The following is a 17797-nucleotide window of genomic DNA, read 5'->3' on the forward strand; positions in this document are numbered from 1 at the left end:
CAAACATCTCCACATCATTCAATACTGAGAGTAGTACTCTCTCCTGTACTAGACAAACATCTCCACATCATTCAATACTGAGAGTAGTACTCTCTCCTGTACTAGACAAACATCTCCACATCATTCAATACTGACAGTAGTACTCTCTGATGTACTAGACACACATCTCCACATCATTCAATACTGAGAGTAGTACTCTCTCCTGTACTAGACAAACATCTCCACATCATTCAATACTGAGAGTAGTACTCTCTCCTGTACTAGACAAACATCTCCACATCATTCAATACTGAGAGTAGTACTCTCTCCTGTACTAGACAAACATCTCCACATCATTCAATACTGACAGTAGTTCTCTCTCTCCTGTACTAGACAAACCTTTAAAATGTTTTGGCATTACAATTCGTTTCGAAGTTGCAAAAAGCTCAGTCTTTCTGTGCACAATATGCTTTCTGTTGTTTCGTCCAATCATCATGTTCCTTCGCAAAGTTTAAACGCACGTCCATGTTACGTGAAATATTAGGCTTTTTATTTACAAACTTTTCACGTAGACTACTTTCATGTAACCTCCTTAGGACAGTTCTGTTGTTGATTCTGATTCCATGCATATCCCTTATTTCTGCAATTATATCAGAGGGCTATTTTATGTCGGTTGATATTCGAATTCTTCCGATTATATCTTTCTCTTGTCTATATGCTATTTCCTGGAGACCCTTTATACCTAGAAGACTTTAATCTCACAGTTACTACAAAACACTTTAATGTTCCTTGAATCGCACACTTCGAAATACTAAGCTTTTGAACAATAAGCAGTTGAGTTTTCTCTTTCGTTATGTAAAGCAGCAAAAGTTTGTGTGTTAGAAGTCATAGCATAACCGAAAACATATGAACGACAAAAATAGCAAAAAAAAAAGACGTGTTCAGTAAATGCTTTGAAATAGTAATCTTCAGTATTCTCAAAGTACAAAACTTTTAAAAAATTTTGCATGCGTACAAGAACAAATACAACAATTATAAGTAACAAAAGGGAATAAGAAAGAAATAAAATAAAATAACTGTGAATTGTTAAGAACTGGAAGGCATTGTTTAATTGACAAAGTGTTTTTCAATAAAAGTTCAATGTCAGGTTTAGCAGTAATTCAAATAATGTTCTAATAGTTTCGTTTAGAATTTATTTACTGGTTAAGTAAACTCTAAACGATTACTGGTGCGATCATTCTTGCGTACTTGAGAATGATCGCATCAGTGATCAAAATGTCGTACCTGTTCTAAAATGTAATCTTCCTTACTGTAAAAGCTGTAATTTTTAATATAATAACAAATAATGTCCTGTTTTTCCATTGTCAAAGATGGGCAGGAATTACTTATCTTGTTCTGATTTTTATAAGCTTCTATTTTAACATGGTGTTTCGTTTTGCTAACCTGTGAGACTTTGCAGTATCCACACGAGAAACGAACAAAAGTAAATTGGAGGTCAACCTTTGTTACTTTTTAGTCATAAGAAGGTTTCAAAAACCATTCTAAAGTCTAATTGGGGATAACATAAAATCCATGAGGTGGTTCTAGCAGTGAAGTTTTGTTTGTCAATATATGGAATACGGGAATTAATCGCATATTTAGAAAAGGTAGGTATTTTACGTTCAAGATACCAGTACTGAAGTATTTAAGAAAGGTTGAAAAAGAATTTTATAGGAATTGGAATTTTCAACTTTGAAATAACAACTTATACGTGACTTTTGCCAACAGATGTTTATGGTAGCTTTACGTTTCAAGACATCTTAAAGGAAAAAAAAGAGTTGTCTGGAAGCTCTGTTAGTTGACAAGACAATAAAAAAATAAAGTTTGTAACAGACAGAATACATCTATTAAGTTTGGGGGACGCTAGAAAAATTCTTCTTTACGGTAAACATAAATAGAAAAGCAAGTAGTCAGTAATATTCCAACAAAGTAAGATGTTGCTTTACTCAGTTTCACAAGTTCAGTGGTGTTGTTAGTTAAGGTATTCAAGAAAACTGGAAAAATGTTCCTGTTTGAGGAAAAGAATAAAGGTGTCATCAATTTACTTTCTGTATAGAATCGGTAGGATCAGTGTGAAGTCACGTGTGTTTATGGTGACAGAAGAATGTGTTAGCTGGCGTGGATTCTAGTGGGAGATCATATAGCAACACCAATTGGTTTTACATAAAGGAGATGCTAACACACGAAATGTGGATATTTGGTTGTGAGACCCAACATAGACTTATCATGGGTTTTTGGACAAACCATTGATCAGGGTATTATCAAAGAAAAGTTTGTAAAGAGAGAGATTGGCTGTTCCATCTATAAGAATCTTGGCAAATACAGAAGAATATCAAAACTGGTCATAACACCTCTGTCAAGAGTAGGGAGTTACCTAATTCCACGGACAGATTGAAAATAATCAGCGTTATAGTTAAGCATCCAATCTTTCGGACAGAGGTTGTAGGCCTTGTTAACTAGGCAAAGAATGAAATAAAGACATAAGAAAATGGGTCAAAACTATTAAATTCGGGAAAAAGCTAGAAAAAAGTGCTTTTCTTTTTCTTTTTTTTTTTGGTTGACAGAAGTAGAAAAACCAGTGGAGTCATGGTTTGCAGGGTGATTCTTGTCTCCAGTTTTATAAGACAATTAACTTTTGGATTTGTTATAATATATGAAAATTGAAAACAACTGTACAAGTTTCAATGGTAAATTTCTGTAGACATCTATTTTTTTAGATCTTTTCGAAGAACAAGGTAAGAAAAACTGAACTTCAGGATGAAAGCAACGGGTTCTACCTAACTCAAAACGTTCTTACACAATTCATTGTTAAATTGTTGTTCTTATACAACAACTCAACTTAATTAATGTAGTGAACATTATGAGATGAGACGTACGTGAGTTTTTTGTTTTGTTTTTACACGCAAAGTGAAAATCTAGCTTTAAATATTTTATAATATTAGAAATATTTTGAAATTTTCTAAAATATTCAAGGTTTTTACTAGTAACGCACTTTTTATATTATTATGGACAAAGCTTTTGAAGGTATTTTTGTAGGCTTTATAAGTCTTATATGTTTGACATTTGTTCCAACAAACTTCCCTAGAAAACCAAGAGCAATATGCAAAAACGTTATCAATTTAAAGATATAAATTCGAGAAAAGAACTGCAGTAACATTTAACGTTTTTTTTTCGCATCTTATTTTCATTTAAGATAACACCTGTCCACTTTTGGAATATCTCGTTGATTTATGAAGAAGAACATATCTCAATAAAAATGGGTAACTCGGAATGAACAAAAATACTAGATTTCTTCTAGTTTTTATTATTATTATTATTAAAGCTACAGTATGGCTTGTGGAAAAGAGCTAATTCTAAAAAATAAAGGGTAAATACAAATTTTGAAAACGATGTAATAATGCATTCGCATTTACCTATTTAGATGACCACACAAGATCATCCTGAATCAAGATACTATGTGTTCCATATTTTTAATACCACATCACCCACAACTAGTAGGCATTTTGAGGGAGCGCTAAGTTAATTAATATATTTTAATAGTAAGCTTAATTGACGTTTTTACAAAAAAAAAGAAGTGTCTTCATTTCCTTATTATTCGATTGCAAAAATAATTGCGCCAGAAGAAAATTTACCTATTTTTTGTCACATTGCCCGTTTTTATTGACATGCCCTTATAAATAAGATATCCTAAAACATTAAAAGTAATCTCCCTCCCCAGGGCAGTTTTATGTGCTACCTTTACTAAAGAAAAATAATTTCCTCAATAAAACTGTGAAGCTCTAGCAGTAAAATAGTGTGTGTATAAGCAGTGATCGTGCATTCCTTACTGAAGTAACAAACATTCTTGTTTCGAATAGAGATAGCGTCGCAACTCACCCTTTCCCATTTTACTTTTGCTAATAGAATTAGCAAAAACCCTGCTGCAATGAAATAGCGGATGTGATCTTGTTCCCATTTCAAGGTCTAAATCTATACGAGTTGTTTCGGAAGTTTCTGAAAGATAACATCAATCTTATTCTTTGTTTTTTCGTTCTTAGCTTTCGAACTTAATCTAATAGTTTAATCTAAGAATTCTATTTACTTCAATAAAGATTCAAATAATTGGAAAAATATAAAATTAAGTTAAATCTTGCAATGTTTACATTGATTGGGTTAAAGTTGTTTTGGTTTTAATTCAGTCACTATCCTTCTTTTAGATTTTGATTGCTAAATGTTATCATTGTGGAATCTAAACATTTATTGATACTTACTGCGATACATTGTTTAAAATTTACTTCATTCCTTACAACAACGTCTATAATAGTTGTTGAATGGTTCTAAAATAAATTAAAACAACTTTCAATCAATAAAAACTTAGAAATTAAACTTTAACGAGAGTGTTCAAGTTTACTAAGCCTAACTCTTAATATCAATGTTGAGAATACTCTTGTGGCTTTTGTACTTCTTAGTTTTCCGATAAGAATATGTAACTTCAATTTCTCAAAACTGACAGATATACAAAGGTATTTTATCATAGTCATATCATCTTTTTTTATGTATAATAATTTTTACAATTTCCTGGAAGCTATCACAGGGCGATAAGAATCACGTGTTTCTTTTAGTTATATCAAAGTTATTATGTATCGTTTTGCGTAGTATAGCCTGTAACGTCGAGGTTCGAAATAAACGTTTATATAGAGAAAACGGTTTTAAATATTCAAATCATCAACTTACGTGACAACCATAGCCGTTATAAAGTCGCGATGGAACGGCTTGTATCACAACTACAATTTGACATTTTTTGCGTTTTGCAAATAACGTAATGACGCCGAAAACTGATCGACTTGGGAAAAGTTTGGAATAGCCTTTTCCGACTCAAAATGATTATACAATTATAAAGATGTGTTCATATCGGGGGCTTATAATTTCCAAGACGGGGATATTCCTTGTGCTTAACGGCGTTGAAAAACAAAGGAATGTGGATCAGTTTGAGGTACCAGGGCTATCCATAAAGAGACCTACAACAAGTTGTACCCCAACCATGGAAAGCAAAGTCCTGCATCTTGTAACAAGTCAGTGGTAAAAGCCTTTTAGATGTCCCAGGCAAAAGTACGCAACTTAATCAAGAAGGATCTTTGTCTGGAAAAGCAATAGAAGTAGTGTGTACACAACATATCTGCTTAACTGTCTCATATCTCAAGCATCTGGAGAATAAAACTAATTATCATGTTACTTCCTACGAAGAGATGCCGATCGAATTGACGAACGCAGCGCCTATGGATTTCTTTGCAATCAGATTGTTGAAATGGGTCATCCTCGTCATCCTCGTACACTAGATGGATTATTGGAAAGCTACAGGGAGGAGTAGTATATATTGAATATAACAGCCTTATGAAGGAGCCTTTTGCAATAGTTATTGCCAAGATACACAGTGGTCAGATAAAGCATGATCGGACGTGGCGACATGGAATGTAATGATGTGACGAGGTTCCAAAATCGTTTCAATATAACGTATTCATCCTCTGTATAATATATCAAGATTTCTTTGTTTTTATGACACTGTCCCTTAAAAGAAGAATACTTTCAAATACTTTCTGATAGCAGAATTTATTAAAACTGAAATACATGACATTGACAACTTGTTAAAATGGGTAAACTTACAACTTGTCATTGATTAAGCCTCAAATTATTGACTTGTTTTTATGCCTTCCACTAAATGTTGGATCCATATATTTTATCGTATTGGTAATTTTATGTTTTTTTACTATAGTGTAGAGGCACTTTTCGGTAACCGTGCAATATATGTCCTACAATGGATTTTTAATTTTATTTTATATCTTCAGACCATATATAAAAAGAAAATGGTGTGTGTATACATGGTGACCTTTAGCGTTTTGAAAAATGGGTTTTTGATTTTTTATCATATATGACACTAAGAATACCCCCTTTTACTGTTTAACCATATTATTTCATGCACAGTTGTCTGTCATTTCCAAAAATGTGAAAGTTAAAAATAAAAAATGTATATATATTTACCTGTGGTGACTTTAAAAAAGACCAACCACTCGGTTCATTAGTAACCATGTTAGCTCGGATACATTGATACGTCTTTTCTGGACAGCTGTCACAATTTAATAGTCCATTATACTAAAGTTCTATTTAATACTCTTTATTGTCATTTTCTTCGCCAGATGTTTCTTGAACCGTTTTAGTACGTTCATTGCATCAAACATTTTCAGTTTCACATTATTACTATATTATACATGGTAATTTGCTGATGTACATGAACAGTGTGCTGGATTAGTTTTAAGATGTATTGTGGTGCTGGTGATACATCTTTAGGTAACAACATAAATTGCAGAGTTTTGTTTTGAGTTTCCCTGTACATGACAGAACTTAAGATGGACGAACTGGGTTCTGTAGATATTTTTTCAAATACGTGTTCGTCAGTGGCCTCTCTTAACGTTTTGTTCAATGTCTCAGTTTTTGGTGCTGATAGTATGTTTGATCTGGCTGCTTTCTGTTTTTATGCATTGTATCGTACATCTGCCATTGTTGCTGCTCCCGCTGGTCCATAACATACAGCTATAAATGTGATCGATTCCTTTAGAATATCTTCAAGTGTTGCTTAAGAGTTCCCAAGGATAGGCATTTCATAATCTGTCTGAAGCATTTGAATTATTTTACTTTATACCAATACCCCAATATTGAACGACAGTGTCACATTCTGATGTAGCATGGGCTTCTATTAGCTGAGGAACAATGTTTATGTGTTTGTACACAGTTACTGGATATTAATGGCTTTTCTTTCTTTATATACTGGTTCTATCATCAAAGGGTATGCGAATTATTTGTCATGTTGTTTGAATAGGAGAACAAACACATCAATATCATCAGAAGTTACCTTTATACTGGTATTTACTACACCTTCTTCAGCAATAGACACCATCTGATGAATGATGATTACCTCAATATCGTCCTGACTTGTTTTCAAGTCGTATTTATGGATTAGCAGAACACAGTTGATTTTACACTGGCAGTGGATCACAACCTGTTATCACCAGCTTATGATGCTACAAAACTAACTGCTTTATCTGCTTTTGTAGAGCTTCAACAATCAGATCAACCAGCTGTACCTTATTATAAGTTACATTTAATAACATGTTTCATGGTTGAAATAGGATGAAGCAAGAGAGATTGTGTCACTGGCTTACCTCTTTTTCTCTTGCTGTTCAAATGACACCTTTGATACTATAATCCTCATATCTGTCAAAGACTAAATACACATCAGCCTCTCTCATCCTTGATGTTAGAAGTACAAAAACATTGTCGATATAGTTGTGGCACTCTTCCATTTGTTGGAATGTGAATCACACATAACATTACTGATCCATTAATTATCACTCTATTCTTGGCACTTGCTACAGTTCGAGCTTTCATTTCCTCTTTGTGTAAGTGTATGGATAGACTTTTCATCAACAGTAATATCAGCAGTGTCTCTTGCCAGAATATTGCAAGTGTAAAAGCTCAGAGCTCTAAATATTCAGTATTTGGTTTCAATGTGATGCCAACAGCTCCACTTAGCCTCTTTCAATGCCTCTTAAAAGTTACTTCGATCATCATATATGTCAACATGTCATTCCAAATATCTGGAGTATGACAATAAGCATGCTCTTCTTTCAGGAACTTTTCAAGAACATCTGGTGGCATGGCTTCAAGCGCTCAATTGTAGTATAGGCTATTACGAGCATAATTATGGTGGCCAGCTGCAAAGATTTAGGGCGTCAGACGCTTTACTACGAGTAGATGGAGTGGCAGATCTCCATCCTTCTCTTTTTTTCGCAACAGCATCATGAGTAGAACTGGTTTGATCATCATATGTACTCACAGTCGTATGGATCTGCTCCAATTGGCTTTTCTTTCTACAATACACATCTGAATCAATAGCTTCTTGCAAAACACCACTCAGTAGTTCTTCAACAATGATTTTCAATGATTTGAAGTTGTATTGATATTTTTTTACAACTTAGCATGCCAAATGCACACTCCATGACAGGTGATAATCAGGCAGGCGGTAACACTGCCTATGTAGGGATGGCTCGGATTGTTAATCGAAATGGTATTTTAGATATCTCCTCAATAGGTCATCAGAACTTTATAATACTTACACAGTTTCCTCTTATAACAATATCTATGTAATGACTGAGTCACAAGTTCTGGGAATGTCTGTAAATATCATAGCAAAAATTTTGAATTTCTTGTTCTTCTTTCTTCTACTTCTTTTTTATTACATTATAACTCAAAAACCCAAACAATGAAGTCAACCAATTTCACTGAGGTGGAAATAGTTTCAAACGGAGTATCCACTTTTATAAGTATTATTAATAACTAGTAATAATTAAAAAAAGAATAAATCATAATTCTAGTGTAAACGATGTTATCATTACCCCTTGAAGTTAGCTTTTTTTTAAAACAAATGGTGTTCCTACGAAAAGCTTAAGTACAAGGTAAAACAGGAATTACCAGCTAATAATAAATAAACAATAAATATTACAGTTGGAGCCTCATTGTATTTAGAACTTGGTTATAAACACAACGTTCCTATGTCTATTGAAACACTGCAATAGAAAAACAAGCAGACAAGTAAAGAAAAAACTTTACAAAAAAGGAAGTAAATGTAGGGTATAAACATTTGTGGTTTGAGACCTGACCGTACCACCATCATCCCTGTTCAAGTAACTGTTGTTTCTGGGCAAGCTGCCTCACTTATTATTCGAGTAAGGACTCGTACCTTTCTGCTTGAGATCATCTGCATTGCCAAGATCTGGAAGAGTATGACATACAGAACATACTTCTTTGCTATATTATGCTTTCACTTTGTCATTCTTCTTTCTTTATCTGTCTTATTGTCTCTGGAAATCCTTCTTTTCTTCTTTTATTACATGTAAGTAGTGTTACAATGCATTAGTGGATTGTAAGCCGCTCTGACTAGAAATATTGACATCAAAGTTGTCCACAGTGATTTGTAAAAGCCTAGTTCTTTCATGTGATACGTAAACAAATTCTCTAGCAGTGGTATTTTTATATGCAAAACCTTAACATCATCTAACATAACAAATGTAATCAATTGTTGAAACAGCTCGTTTTCCTTCGTTATCTGTAAAGTTGTTTAATAGTTTTAGTGCAAATCTACACAATGGAGTATCTGTGCTCTGTCCATCGAACCCCAGATTTTAGCGTTGTAAGTCCGTAAATATACCGCTGACCCACCAAAAGACTATCTGTAAAGGAGCTAAGATTTTAATAAATAATCCAGTAATCACATTGGAACTCATCAAGCTTTGTTATCCACACTTCGTAACAAGTTATTGAGAAAATTCATAATTATATGACTGGTATATTCCTCGGCAATATTGGTGTTCATTTTAACCAGGTATGTGTCTTTACTGTGATGCATTGTCATACTTTCTTATTTCACTTGCTTAACCACTTTCTTTATTGTATTATCTAAGTCGTCCACCTCCTCATCATCAACCATCTTAAATACATATTTTGCTTTATTACGAAAAACAAGTGTACTTGGGATGCCTGATGCTTTCATATGTGAAATACTTTTACAACAGTATCTTATAAACATAAAAGAGCCACCATAACTTTGATAAATGGTGTGTATTTCTGAATAATGTCACTAACAAGTACTTTAACTCGAATTCGAACTTCGTCAGTCCCTTTGTCAGTATGTGTATGGCAAGTCTCCGATATTGCCTTTTTGAAGGATTTTACATGGCTATGAACAACAGTACCGCATAAAATTGCACGTCTTCAATCTTTAGCCAGTAAGATTATTTTTATAACTTTCCGTTTCATAAATCACTGCAAAACTAGCAGTGGCTTTTGAAGTCAAACTCGGGAAGGGCAGATAAGCATTGTCCCTTTAGTTGATGCAACGTCGAATTGCATCAAACTTTAGATTTTAGTAATATGTTAAGGTGCTTATTTGATGTGTACGATGAAACTCAGATTATGTAATACTGCACTGCAAAGTTTGGATCAGCACACAGTTTCTCTTGAAAGTCAACCATCACCCCTAAGTTTAGTTGCATTGATGATGGTAGATACACGTTATGTAAAAATAGATAATGTTTGACTGGAATAAGCAAAGAGGACTGGAAAGAGGCTTCCATTTCAAGGATCAAAAGGCACCTTTGTTGAAGAACTGACAGAAATCAATTGGGTGGAATCAGTTACGTGTTATGTAAAATAGATATATAAGGAAATTTCACCAGTAATTATTGAGATTGATTACAATATCGGTGGTAATTTTATTAAATTTGTTGTACGACTCGGGTGTTATCAGAGATCCTGTAACCAACAAAACCGTATGCCCAGAAGCAATTACTAGTTTTAAACAAATATTAAAACCCAGTGGGACACATTTCCTACCTTCAAAGGGCTCAGAAGATAAACAGCAGTTCTGCAAGTAATCAAATTCTTAAAAATCACATCAAAGCCATCCCTTTAATGTACTTGCTGTCATAAAATGTGCTTGAAAAGAAATACAAAAAAATCAAGAACAGCCGAGCCCAAATAATGCAATGCTCTTAATGTAGATAAATAAAATAATACAAGAGCGGATTATAATTACGGAATGAACTAGAATATATAGGTATTTTCAATATAATTATAGTTTGTATCAGTTTATATGTAATGATAAGAATATACGGGTACATATAATGACAAAATGCATTAATAGATATAATTCTAGACCATACTATCAAATATACAATCATATAACGCATTATCATATATACAGAAAGATCACGTTACAGGATACTTTAGTGCTTAACAACTTTTAATGAATTGCCTTATATAACGTGAATGATAGCATTGAGCGTAATTAAATGAATTCATTTCGTTTCCATTATCAGATGCTAGTCTAAATACTGACTAGTCCTATAAGTACTACTTAATGTTCCTATTCGTTAAACAGATATTATTATAGCTGAAACTTCGCCAGTGTTGAAATTATTTTATAATGAAATGACGTTATTATTACGTCAGCTCATAGCCTTTGGAACAGTTTAAGTGAGGTTTGTATTATTATTAGAATAAATAACTAATGGATTTATTAATTTTGTAAAATGATAAACAACAATATGTTATCCTGAACATGTTAAGTAACAGGTTTTGAACACAGTGACATCCTATGAGTGTCTTGTGTACAGAAATAACATTTCCTGATTAAGACGCAGTAAAAAATCAAGTTTAACAGTCCCAAAATTCATATGAATAATAATTTAACTCATGTGTACAACGTCAGTCAACAATCCAAGTTAATATGAAGCGTGTTACTTGTAACTCATTCATACAATGTCAGTCAACAACTCAAAGTTGATATGAATCACATTATTTTAAACAATTCATAGAATGTCAATCACTCCTCGTTTACACACAAACAATTTTTCTCTGAAATATCTTCACCAGATATGATGTTTATTTTATTTTATATCTACTTTTCATACATATCCGCTAAATATTTATTACTAATAAATATATTCTTGATGTGACAAAGTCTAATATTCGTATATATTTAGAGTTATGTTTCTAGCTTTCTTGGAACAACTATTATATATATATTCAAAATATTCGAAATTATTTCCACCTGTCAAGTAATCAACTTTAGTCAGAACATTCTGGAGCTTTAAGAATAAGCGGATTTTTCTTGTACAAGTTCTGTTTTCTTTAAACATGGATTACATATTAATCCAGATGTTTTTCAATACTCTATATTTGCAGTAACCCTATTTTGTTCTCAGGCTCTCCCTCTCCTGGGGCAAAACAACAGTGAAAGTAAAGCTGATTTTTAAGCAAATCATTACTTAAGTGATAAAGTAACACATTCTCGTCCTCAGTTGCCTGAAAAACATCTTACTCTATATTTCATAGTTCTGATTATTTCCGCTAGTGGAGAATATGAGTTCTATTGAAAATAAAATCAAGTCATTCTTCAACCTAAACATTCCCCCATCTACAATAAAAGTGACACACTACATTGATTAACAAGGTAATAATTTACACTAACGTATAATTCTGATTAGCATTTAGGAAATTTCAAGAACAAGTAGGGTCATTTAATTAATACAGATATTTTATTTTCACTTGCATTTCCCTCTATCTGTGTATTTGATTGAGTAAATATTGATTAGGCGTAACATCTTTTTTAATAAGCCTATGAGAAGTAACATTTTGACTAGTAGAACAGAATGCATTTATGAACTTTGATGAAAATCATAAACGTAATAGTTAAATGTTTTACGAAACTAACATTTCTAAAACATAAATAAAAAACTGAGTGAAAAAACTGATTGAACTGGATTAGCTAATTTCCATTTTAATGTATATGAAATCATAAGTTGTGTTTAAACTAGTCATTAAATATTGTCTTAACAAACCTTAAATGATTTAAACAAACTAATATTTAACAAACATATTTTTCTCGGTCTCAAAGTTGCTTTCCTCGCAGTAGTTGTTGTGCATGCTGGATTTGCTTGTTTATTGTTAATTGCAGAGCTACACAATAGGCTGTCTTTGCTCTGCCACAACGGGTATTGAAACTCGATCCATAGAGTTATAAGCACACAGATTTACCGCTGAACCAATAGAGGATATTTATTCAAAGACATTCGTATTTAGAAGTGATTCAGCTGCTAATAACTCTGAATGATTAGAAATAAGTACAAAATATAGCAGTGATAGAGAGATCAAGATAGCAGCCTTACGCCTGGCAACTGAATCCTACAACGAGCATTTTACTACAAATCTATCTACCTAAAATCGAAAAAATCGATATAGCCAGACTAGTTAGAGTTGTTACAACAGCTTTAGTTGTTGCTGGAGGTCATGTATAGAGTTGCTAACGCATGTCTGAAGAACAATGGATTAAGGTCGTTACATCTCTTCAAGATGAATGGTAATCTCTTGCGTAAAATACTTTAATAAAAATTCTCAAGCTCTATTCAATAAATATGTTTGATTTGATTTTGTCAAGTACAAAGCTACACAATGAGCTATCTGTGCTCCGTCCACCCGCATGTTAGTGTCGTAAGCCTGTAGACTTACCACTGAGCCACTGGAGGGGAAATATATTTAAGAGACAAAATGTTATATTGGGTTACTCATGCGCTATACAAAAGAATCTGACATAGAATAACATCAAAAGATCTCCCTAAGTTAATGAATTTTAAAGCTTCACGTTTAAGATTTTATTCGTACAATCGAAAGAATTTCAAACTCTACTTAGACACTACAAGTTCTTGAAAATTTCCAGGCATAGACACTTGAACCACAACCTTTTTGCATTACAAAATTTATGTAAATTTATGTAATTTGACCATATTATCAATAAATATTTAGTCACAGTCCTTTAATTAGTAACTTTAGTATTTTGTTGATACTGCTTTAAAAAAGCACATTTGATTCGAAAATCTACCCATTCAGCGTGGGTAAGTGTTCGAATAAAGTACAGAAAAGTATAACCACTCCATAATACAGTGCACCTTTCTCAACGACTTAAATAATATTATCAGTTAACAATAATCAACAATGTAGACTGAGATAAGTACAGTGTAATTCTAACTGCTTTCCTTTTTACCATTGTATATTGAAATAGGAAAGTTTAATGTTTTTCGTTTGTTTATGTGTTCGTAGTTAAGCACAAAGGGTTATCAGTGCTTTGCCCATCACGGGTATCGATACCCGGTTTCTAGCGTTGCAAGTCCGCAGACATACCGCTGTGCCACTGGGGAAGGGTCATCTTTTTGGTTCTATTTAAAAGAAAAAGCTAATAAAAACATACTTATTCCTAGATTTTTTAATGATATATATATATATGCATGTAAGAGAGTCGCTTGAATAATAACTTTGAAAAATTATTAATAACAGTCACTTCCTATTAATTTGCTCTGATGACTTACAAGACAGCAGTGCTTTTCAGATAAAACAAATACATTTCTAAAGTATTCAATTCGGCATCCAAATATTTCTGCTCGAGTTATTGCTAGAGAAAATATAAAACTAACACATGAATTAATATTCAAAAATCTCACATACGTTCAGAATTTAATATGCAAATCTCTAGAAGATTCTTAGAAAATTAGGTGTTAAAAACGCGTTATTTCCATTAGTTGTTGACAAAAGTGTTAGTTTTACATTAAGAGTTTTAAAATTATATGCATTAAGAAAAATTAAAGTTTAGTAACAAGTTATATGACGAGTGATTTTCTGTAAGACTTTTGATAAGAGTTGTATCTAAGGTTAACTTTAATAGGTTAGAATGGCTATCTTTTGTAACTAATAAATCTTTGTTATTGCAAAGTGGGTTAAGGCAATGTGTGTTTGACATACTTGTCTCGTAAAGTTTTATCTTGTTCATTTATTGGTTGTAATTGCCAAAGACTGTCCTGGGTGAAACATAAAACTCGTTTAGGTCTATTTATTGCAAACAGTAAATCCATGTGCAGCTAATAAACTGTACTTAGAAAGAGAGAGAAAGAAAAGGCGTGAAATGGGGATTTTAAAATATTCTAACGTTCTTCATATTAATAATATTTATCTAAGTATACCATCGAAATGAAACAACATCCTGTGTTTTATCGCAAAAACGTATAATTTATCAACTAATTAAAAGATATCCTTTCTTTAATACATCCTTCTTTTTAAAAGAAAACTAATTTTATCGAAAAACGTTGACATGTGCTATTCGTCATTGTCCATGTATATTAATAAATTACTTTCTATATTGATATAGACCATCATCACAATGTAAAGCGCCACCTATCGCATATTTTATCAAATTATATTAAGGCTCTCATGTTGTTAGGATATAATACGTCTATTTTCTTTTTCTATTTTAGATTGCTGTGTTAAGAATTTCTTTATAAAACTCTAATTATTTTTATTATAGTTATTCTTATCGCAGCGTTGTACCTAACTAAATACTAACTTTAAGGTAAGCACTTCCAGTAAATAAATATATAATATCCCATAATCGCATATTTTATTAAATTCCACATGTGATTTAATATCGATATTACCCAACTCAATTGTTAGTCCACAAAAAAAGTATTTCACATTTATTAACTGAAAATAAACTTAAAGTTATAAATTCTTGTCTAATAATATATTTATACACATTAGATACCTACAAAAAATAAACTTCAATTGACACACTTTATATAACACTAAAAGTCGAGTTTCAATACGCGCAGTGGGAACAGCACAGATAGAATATTGTGTAGCTTTACGCTTAACAACAAACAAACCAACAAAAAGTCCAAACTTGATTTTTCCTTTTGAATGCAGTCTGGAAAACTTAATAGCGGTTATAGTCACATTCAGTCAAACGGTATTTACTAACATAGTAGCTGTTTGTGTATAAACTCCCTAGCTGAACTCTGATAGTTAGTCTTCTACACACACGTTTAAACTAGCATTGCAAGTTGTTTTCGGGAAATATTTCGTGTTTCAAATTAATTTGCATAAAAGTTGTGAAGGCTTTCAATCCCTTGGATTTGTCTTTATAATGTATATCTACTCTCTCGTCTTAATAATGTATATTTATAATTTGTTATTAAAAAAATGGAATACTTTCGTTTTCTTTCTAGACGTTATAAAACACTTATATTCACGGTTTTCAGGTTAATAATACCTAATATGTATTGGAGATTATAACAAGTGTAACCGTTAAATATCTTATAATAGAGTTTTATAGCAGGCATGCAAAGATAACAAAATCTCAAACCTGAACTAAAAAAATATATAGTTATGTTTGAGGCCTGGAGAGGTCACCTTTTAATCAATCGCACCACTATACAATAGTGTGTTATCTGTCAGTCAGTCAGTAGACATTAAAATGACTTCACATGAGGGACGCTTAAGGTTGCAATTTGTAATGTCGTGACGTCAGTGAAATGTGCGCATGCCATGAATCACGAGACGAATTATGCACTCGGTAGCCTATAACACAGCATGACACGTGAACTTCAAAAGCAACAAATAAAAATAGTTGTTACTCTTAATTTTAGTTTTATTTCCTCTTGAAACAGAACCCTTTCGGAGACCCTGCGGAAGTACATCTGGTAATATTAGTTTTTCAACGAAAAAGTTATGAATATATTCAAAGTAGTTTATTACAGAATTATTAGTTCTTGCACTGATCATAAGCATGGTAATAGTTTCCTGCGAGTTTTTGACGAGATATAATGTGAGATGCACTATATTTAGCAACGTGATAAACAAATGTCTTTGTTATCAGGGACATTTATTACAGAATGTGGAATCAAAATATTGACCGAAGTTAAGCATTGATAAAGATTGTCATCATAAGACAACTGAGATAAATAATATAAAACAAAAACTCATTGTGAGAGGTGGGCAGTGCTGTAGCCAGGAAAACGTTTCGGGTAAAGTTGGAGAATAAACTGGTAACTTTATAATTCAAGAAACTGCTTAAAGCAAACGAACAAAGCTAAAAATATTATGTTACCCGAAATTTCTTGGAGGTAGCTAAAACCCAGTATCCCCTCTCTTCAGCCACATCTGTGGTGGTAAGGGGCTTTTGAAATTAGCAATGGCAAAAAGAATTTCCATGGCTAAAGTCTAAGTACGGCTCGTCGTTGCAGCCATTTTGTTGTCATGATGTTCATAAGGTTGTTGTTTTTTTTCATAACATTTATTAACTGATTACCCATAAGGATACAGGAAGTTTAATAACGTAGGTAGTGCGTGGTGTAAATATTTAACGTTTAACCTAATTACTACGAAACGTTGAACACTCGTTTTCTGATATATTTTGTTTCGTGCTTGCTCATCAAAATGGTTGTTGTTGTTGGATTTTGCAAAAAAAAATAAACTATTCAGAAGATATTTACGTTAATCATCTCTAATTTTGAAGTGATAGACAGCTAGTCAAAACCACCTGCCCCCAACTCTTGGACTTCTCTAATTGAATAACTAAATTTAACCGTTGCTCTTATAACACACACATGACTCCAAAGTGCGGACCGCTAATTTTTTTTTCTATTTTCGTTTTGATTTTGGAATAACGGGGATCAAAACACGGAACCTCAGCTTCAGCTTCAGTGTTTGGATACTAGCTAAAATCAGTGCAATATCTCCATATCTATATTTCGTTAACTTGGAGATGCAATATTCTGCGCGATTTTAATTAGTGTTATACTTTTAAAATTTTGTTTTTTATGAACATTGTTATGCAGTTAATTAAAACACTTCTGTATTATTTAAATTCTTTCAGAGAAGAAGCATTCTCAAATTAAAAATAGAAACTGGTCAATGATTGTGCGATAGTCCTAAGTCGTCATTCATTGTGCCAAACATGTTATTAAGCACAAAGCTACACAATGGGCTATCTGTGTTGTGCCCACCGCGGGTAAAGAAACTCAATTTTTAGCGTTATAAGTCTTCAGACTTACTGCTGAGCCACTAGAGGGCTGTACCAAACTAAGGTTAAACTGTTCAACGTGAAAATTATTTTTCTCTGTTCAAAAGAGTATTCTTCAAAATGCTCTGTGGTACTTGAAAATAAAGAAGTTTTCAAGTCGCAACTTACGCCCTTGTATGGTGTGAGACCCGGCATGGCCAGGTGGTTAGGGCGCTCGACTGGCAATCTGAGGGTCGCTGGTTCGAATCCCCGTCACACCAAACATGCTCGACCTTTCAGCCGTGGGGGTGTTATAATGTTACCACTATTCGTTGATAAAAGAGTAGCACAAGAGTTGGCGGT

General features: G+C 32.8%; 2 protein-coding genes across 2 annotated transcripts in view; one reads left to right on the plus strand and one right to left on the minus strand.

Annotated features, from left to right (window-relative positions):
• LOC106458286 (adult-specific rigid cuticular protein 15.7-like) overlaps positions 1-7261 on the minus strand; it is a 43458-nt gene extending 36197 nt beyond the window's left edge. The window contains exons 1-2 of the mRNA XM_013917780.2: positions 7212-7261; positions 6034-6118 (exon numbers count right to left, since the gene is read on the minus strand). Of these exons, the coding sequence (XP_013773234.1) occupies positions 6034-6118; positions 7212-7261 (135 nt within the window). The remainder of the gene's footprint in view (positions 1-6033; positions 6119-7211) is intronic.
• A 2124-nt stretch (positions 7262-9385) lies between these two features.
• LOC106458287 (cuticle protein 16.8-like) overlaps positions 9386-17797 on the plus strand; it is a 10323-nt gene continuing 1911 nt past the window's right edge. Inside the window, exon 1 of the mRNA XM_013917781.1 lies at positions 9386-9430. Coding sequence (XP_013773235.1) covers positions 9386-9430 — 45 coding nt within the window. The remainder of the gene's footprint in view (positions 9431-17797) is intronic.

Source organism: Limulus polyphemus, unplaced genomic scaffold (assembly GCF_000517525.1).
Source record: "Limulus polyphemus unplaced genomic scaffold, Limulus_polyphemus-2.1.2 Scaffold440, whole genome shotgun sequence".
NCBI lineage: Eukaryota > Metazoa > Arthropoda > Merostomata > Xiphosura > Limulidae > Limulus > Limulus polyphemus.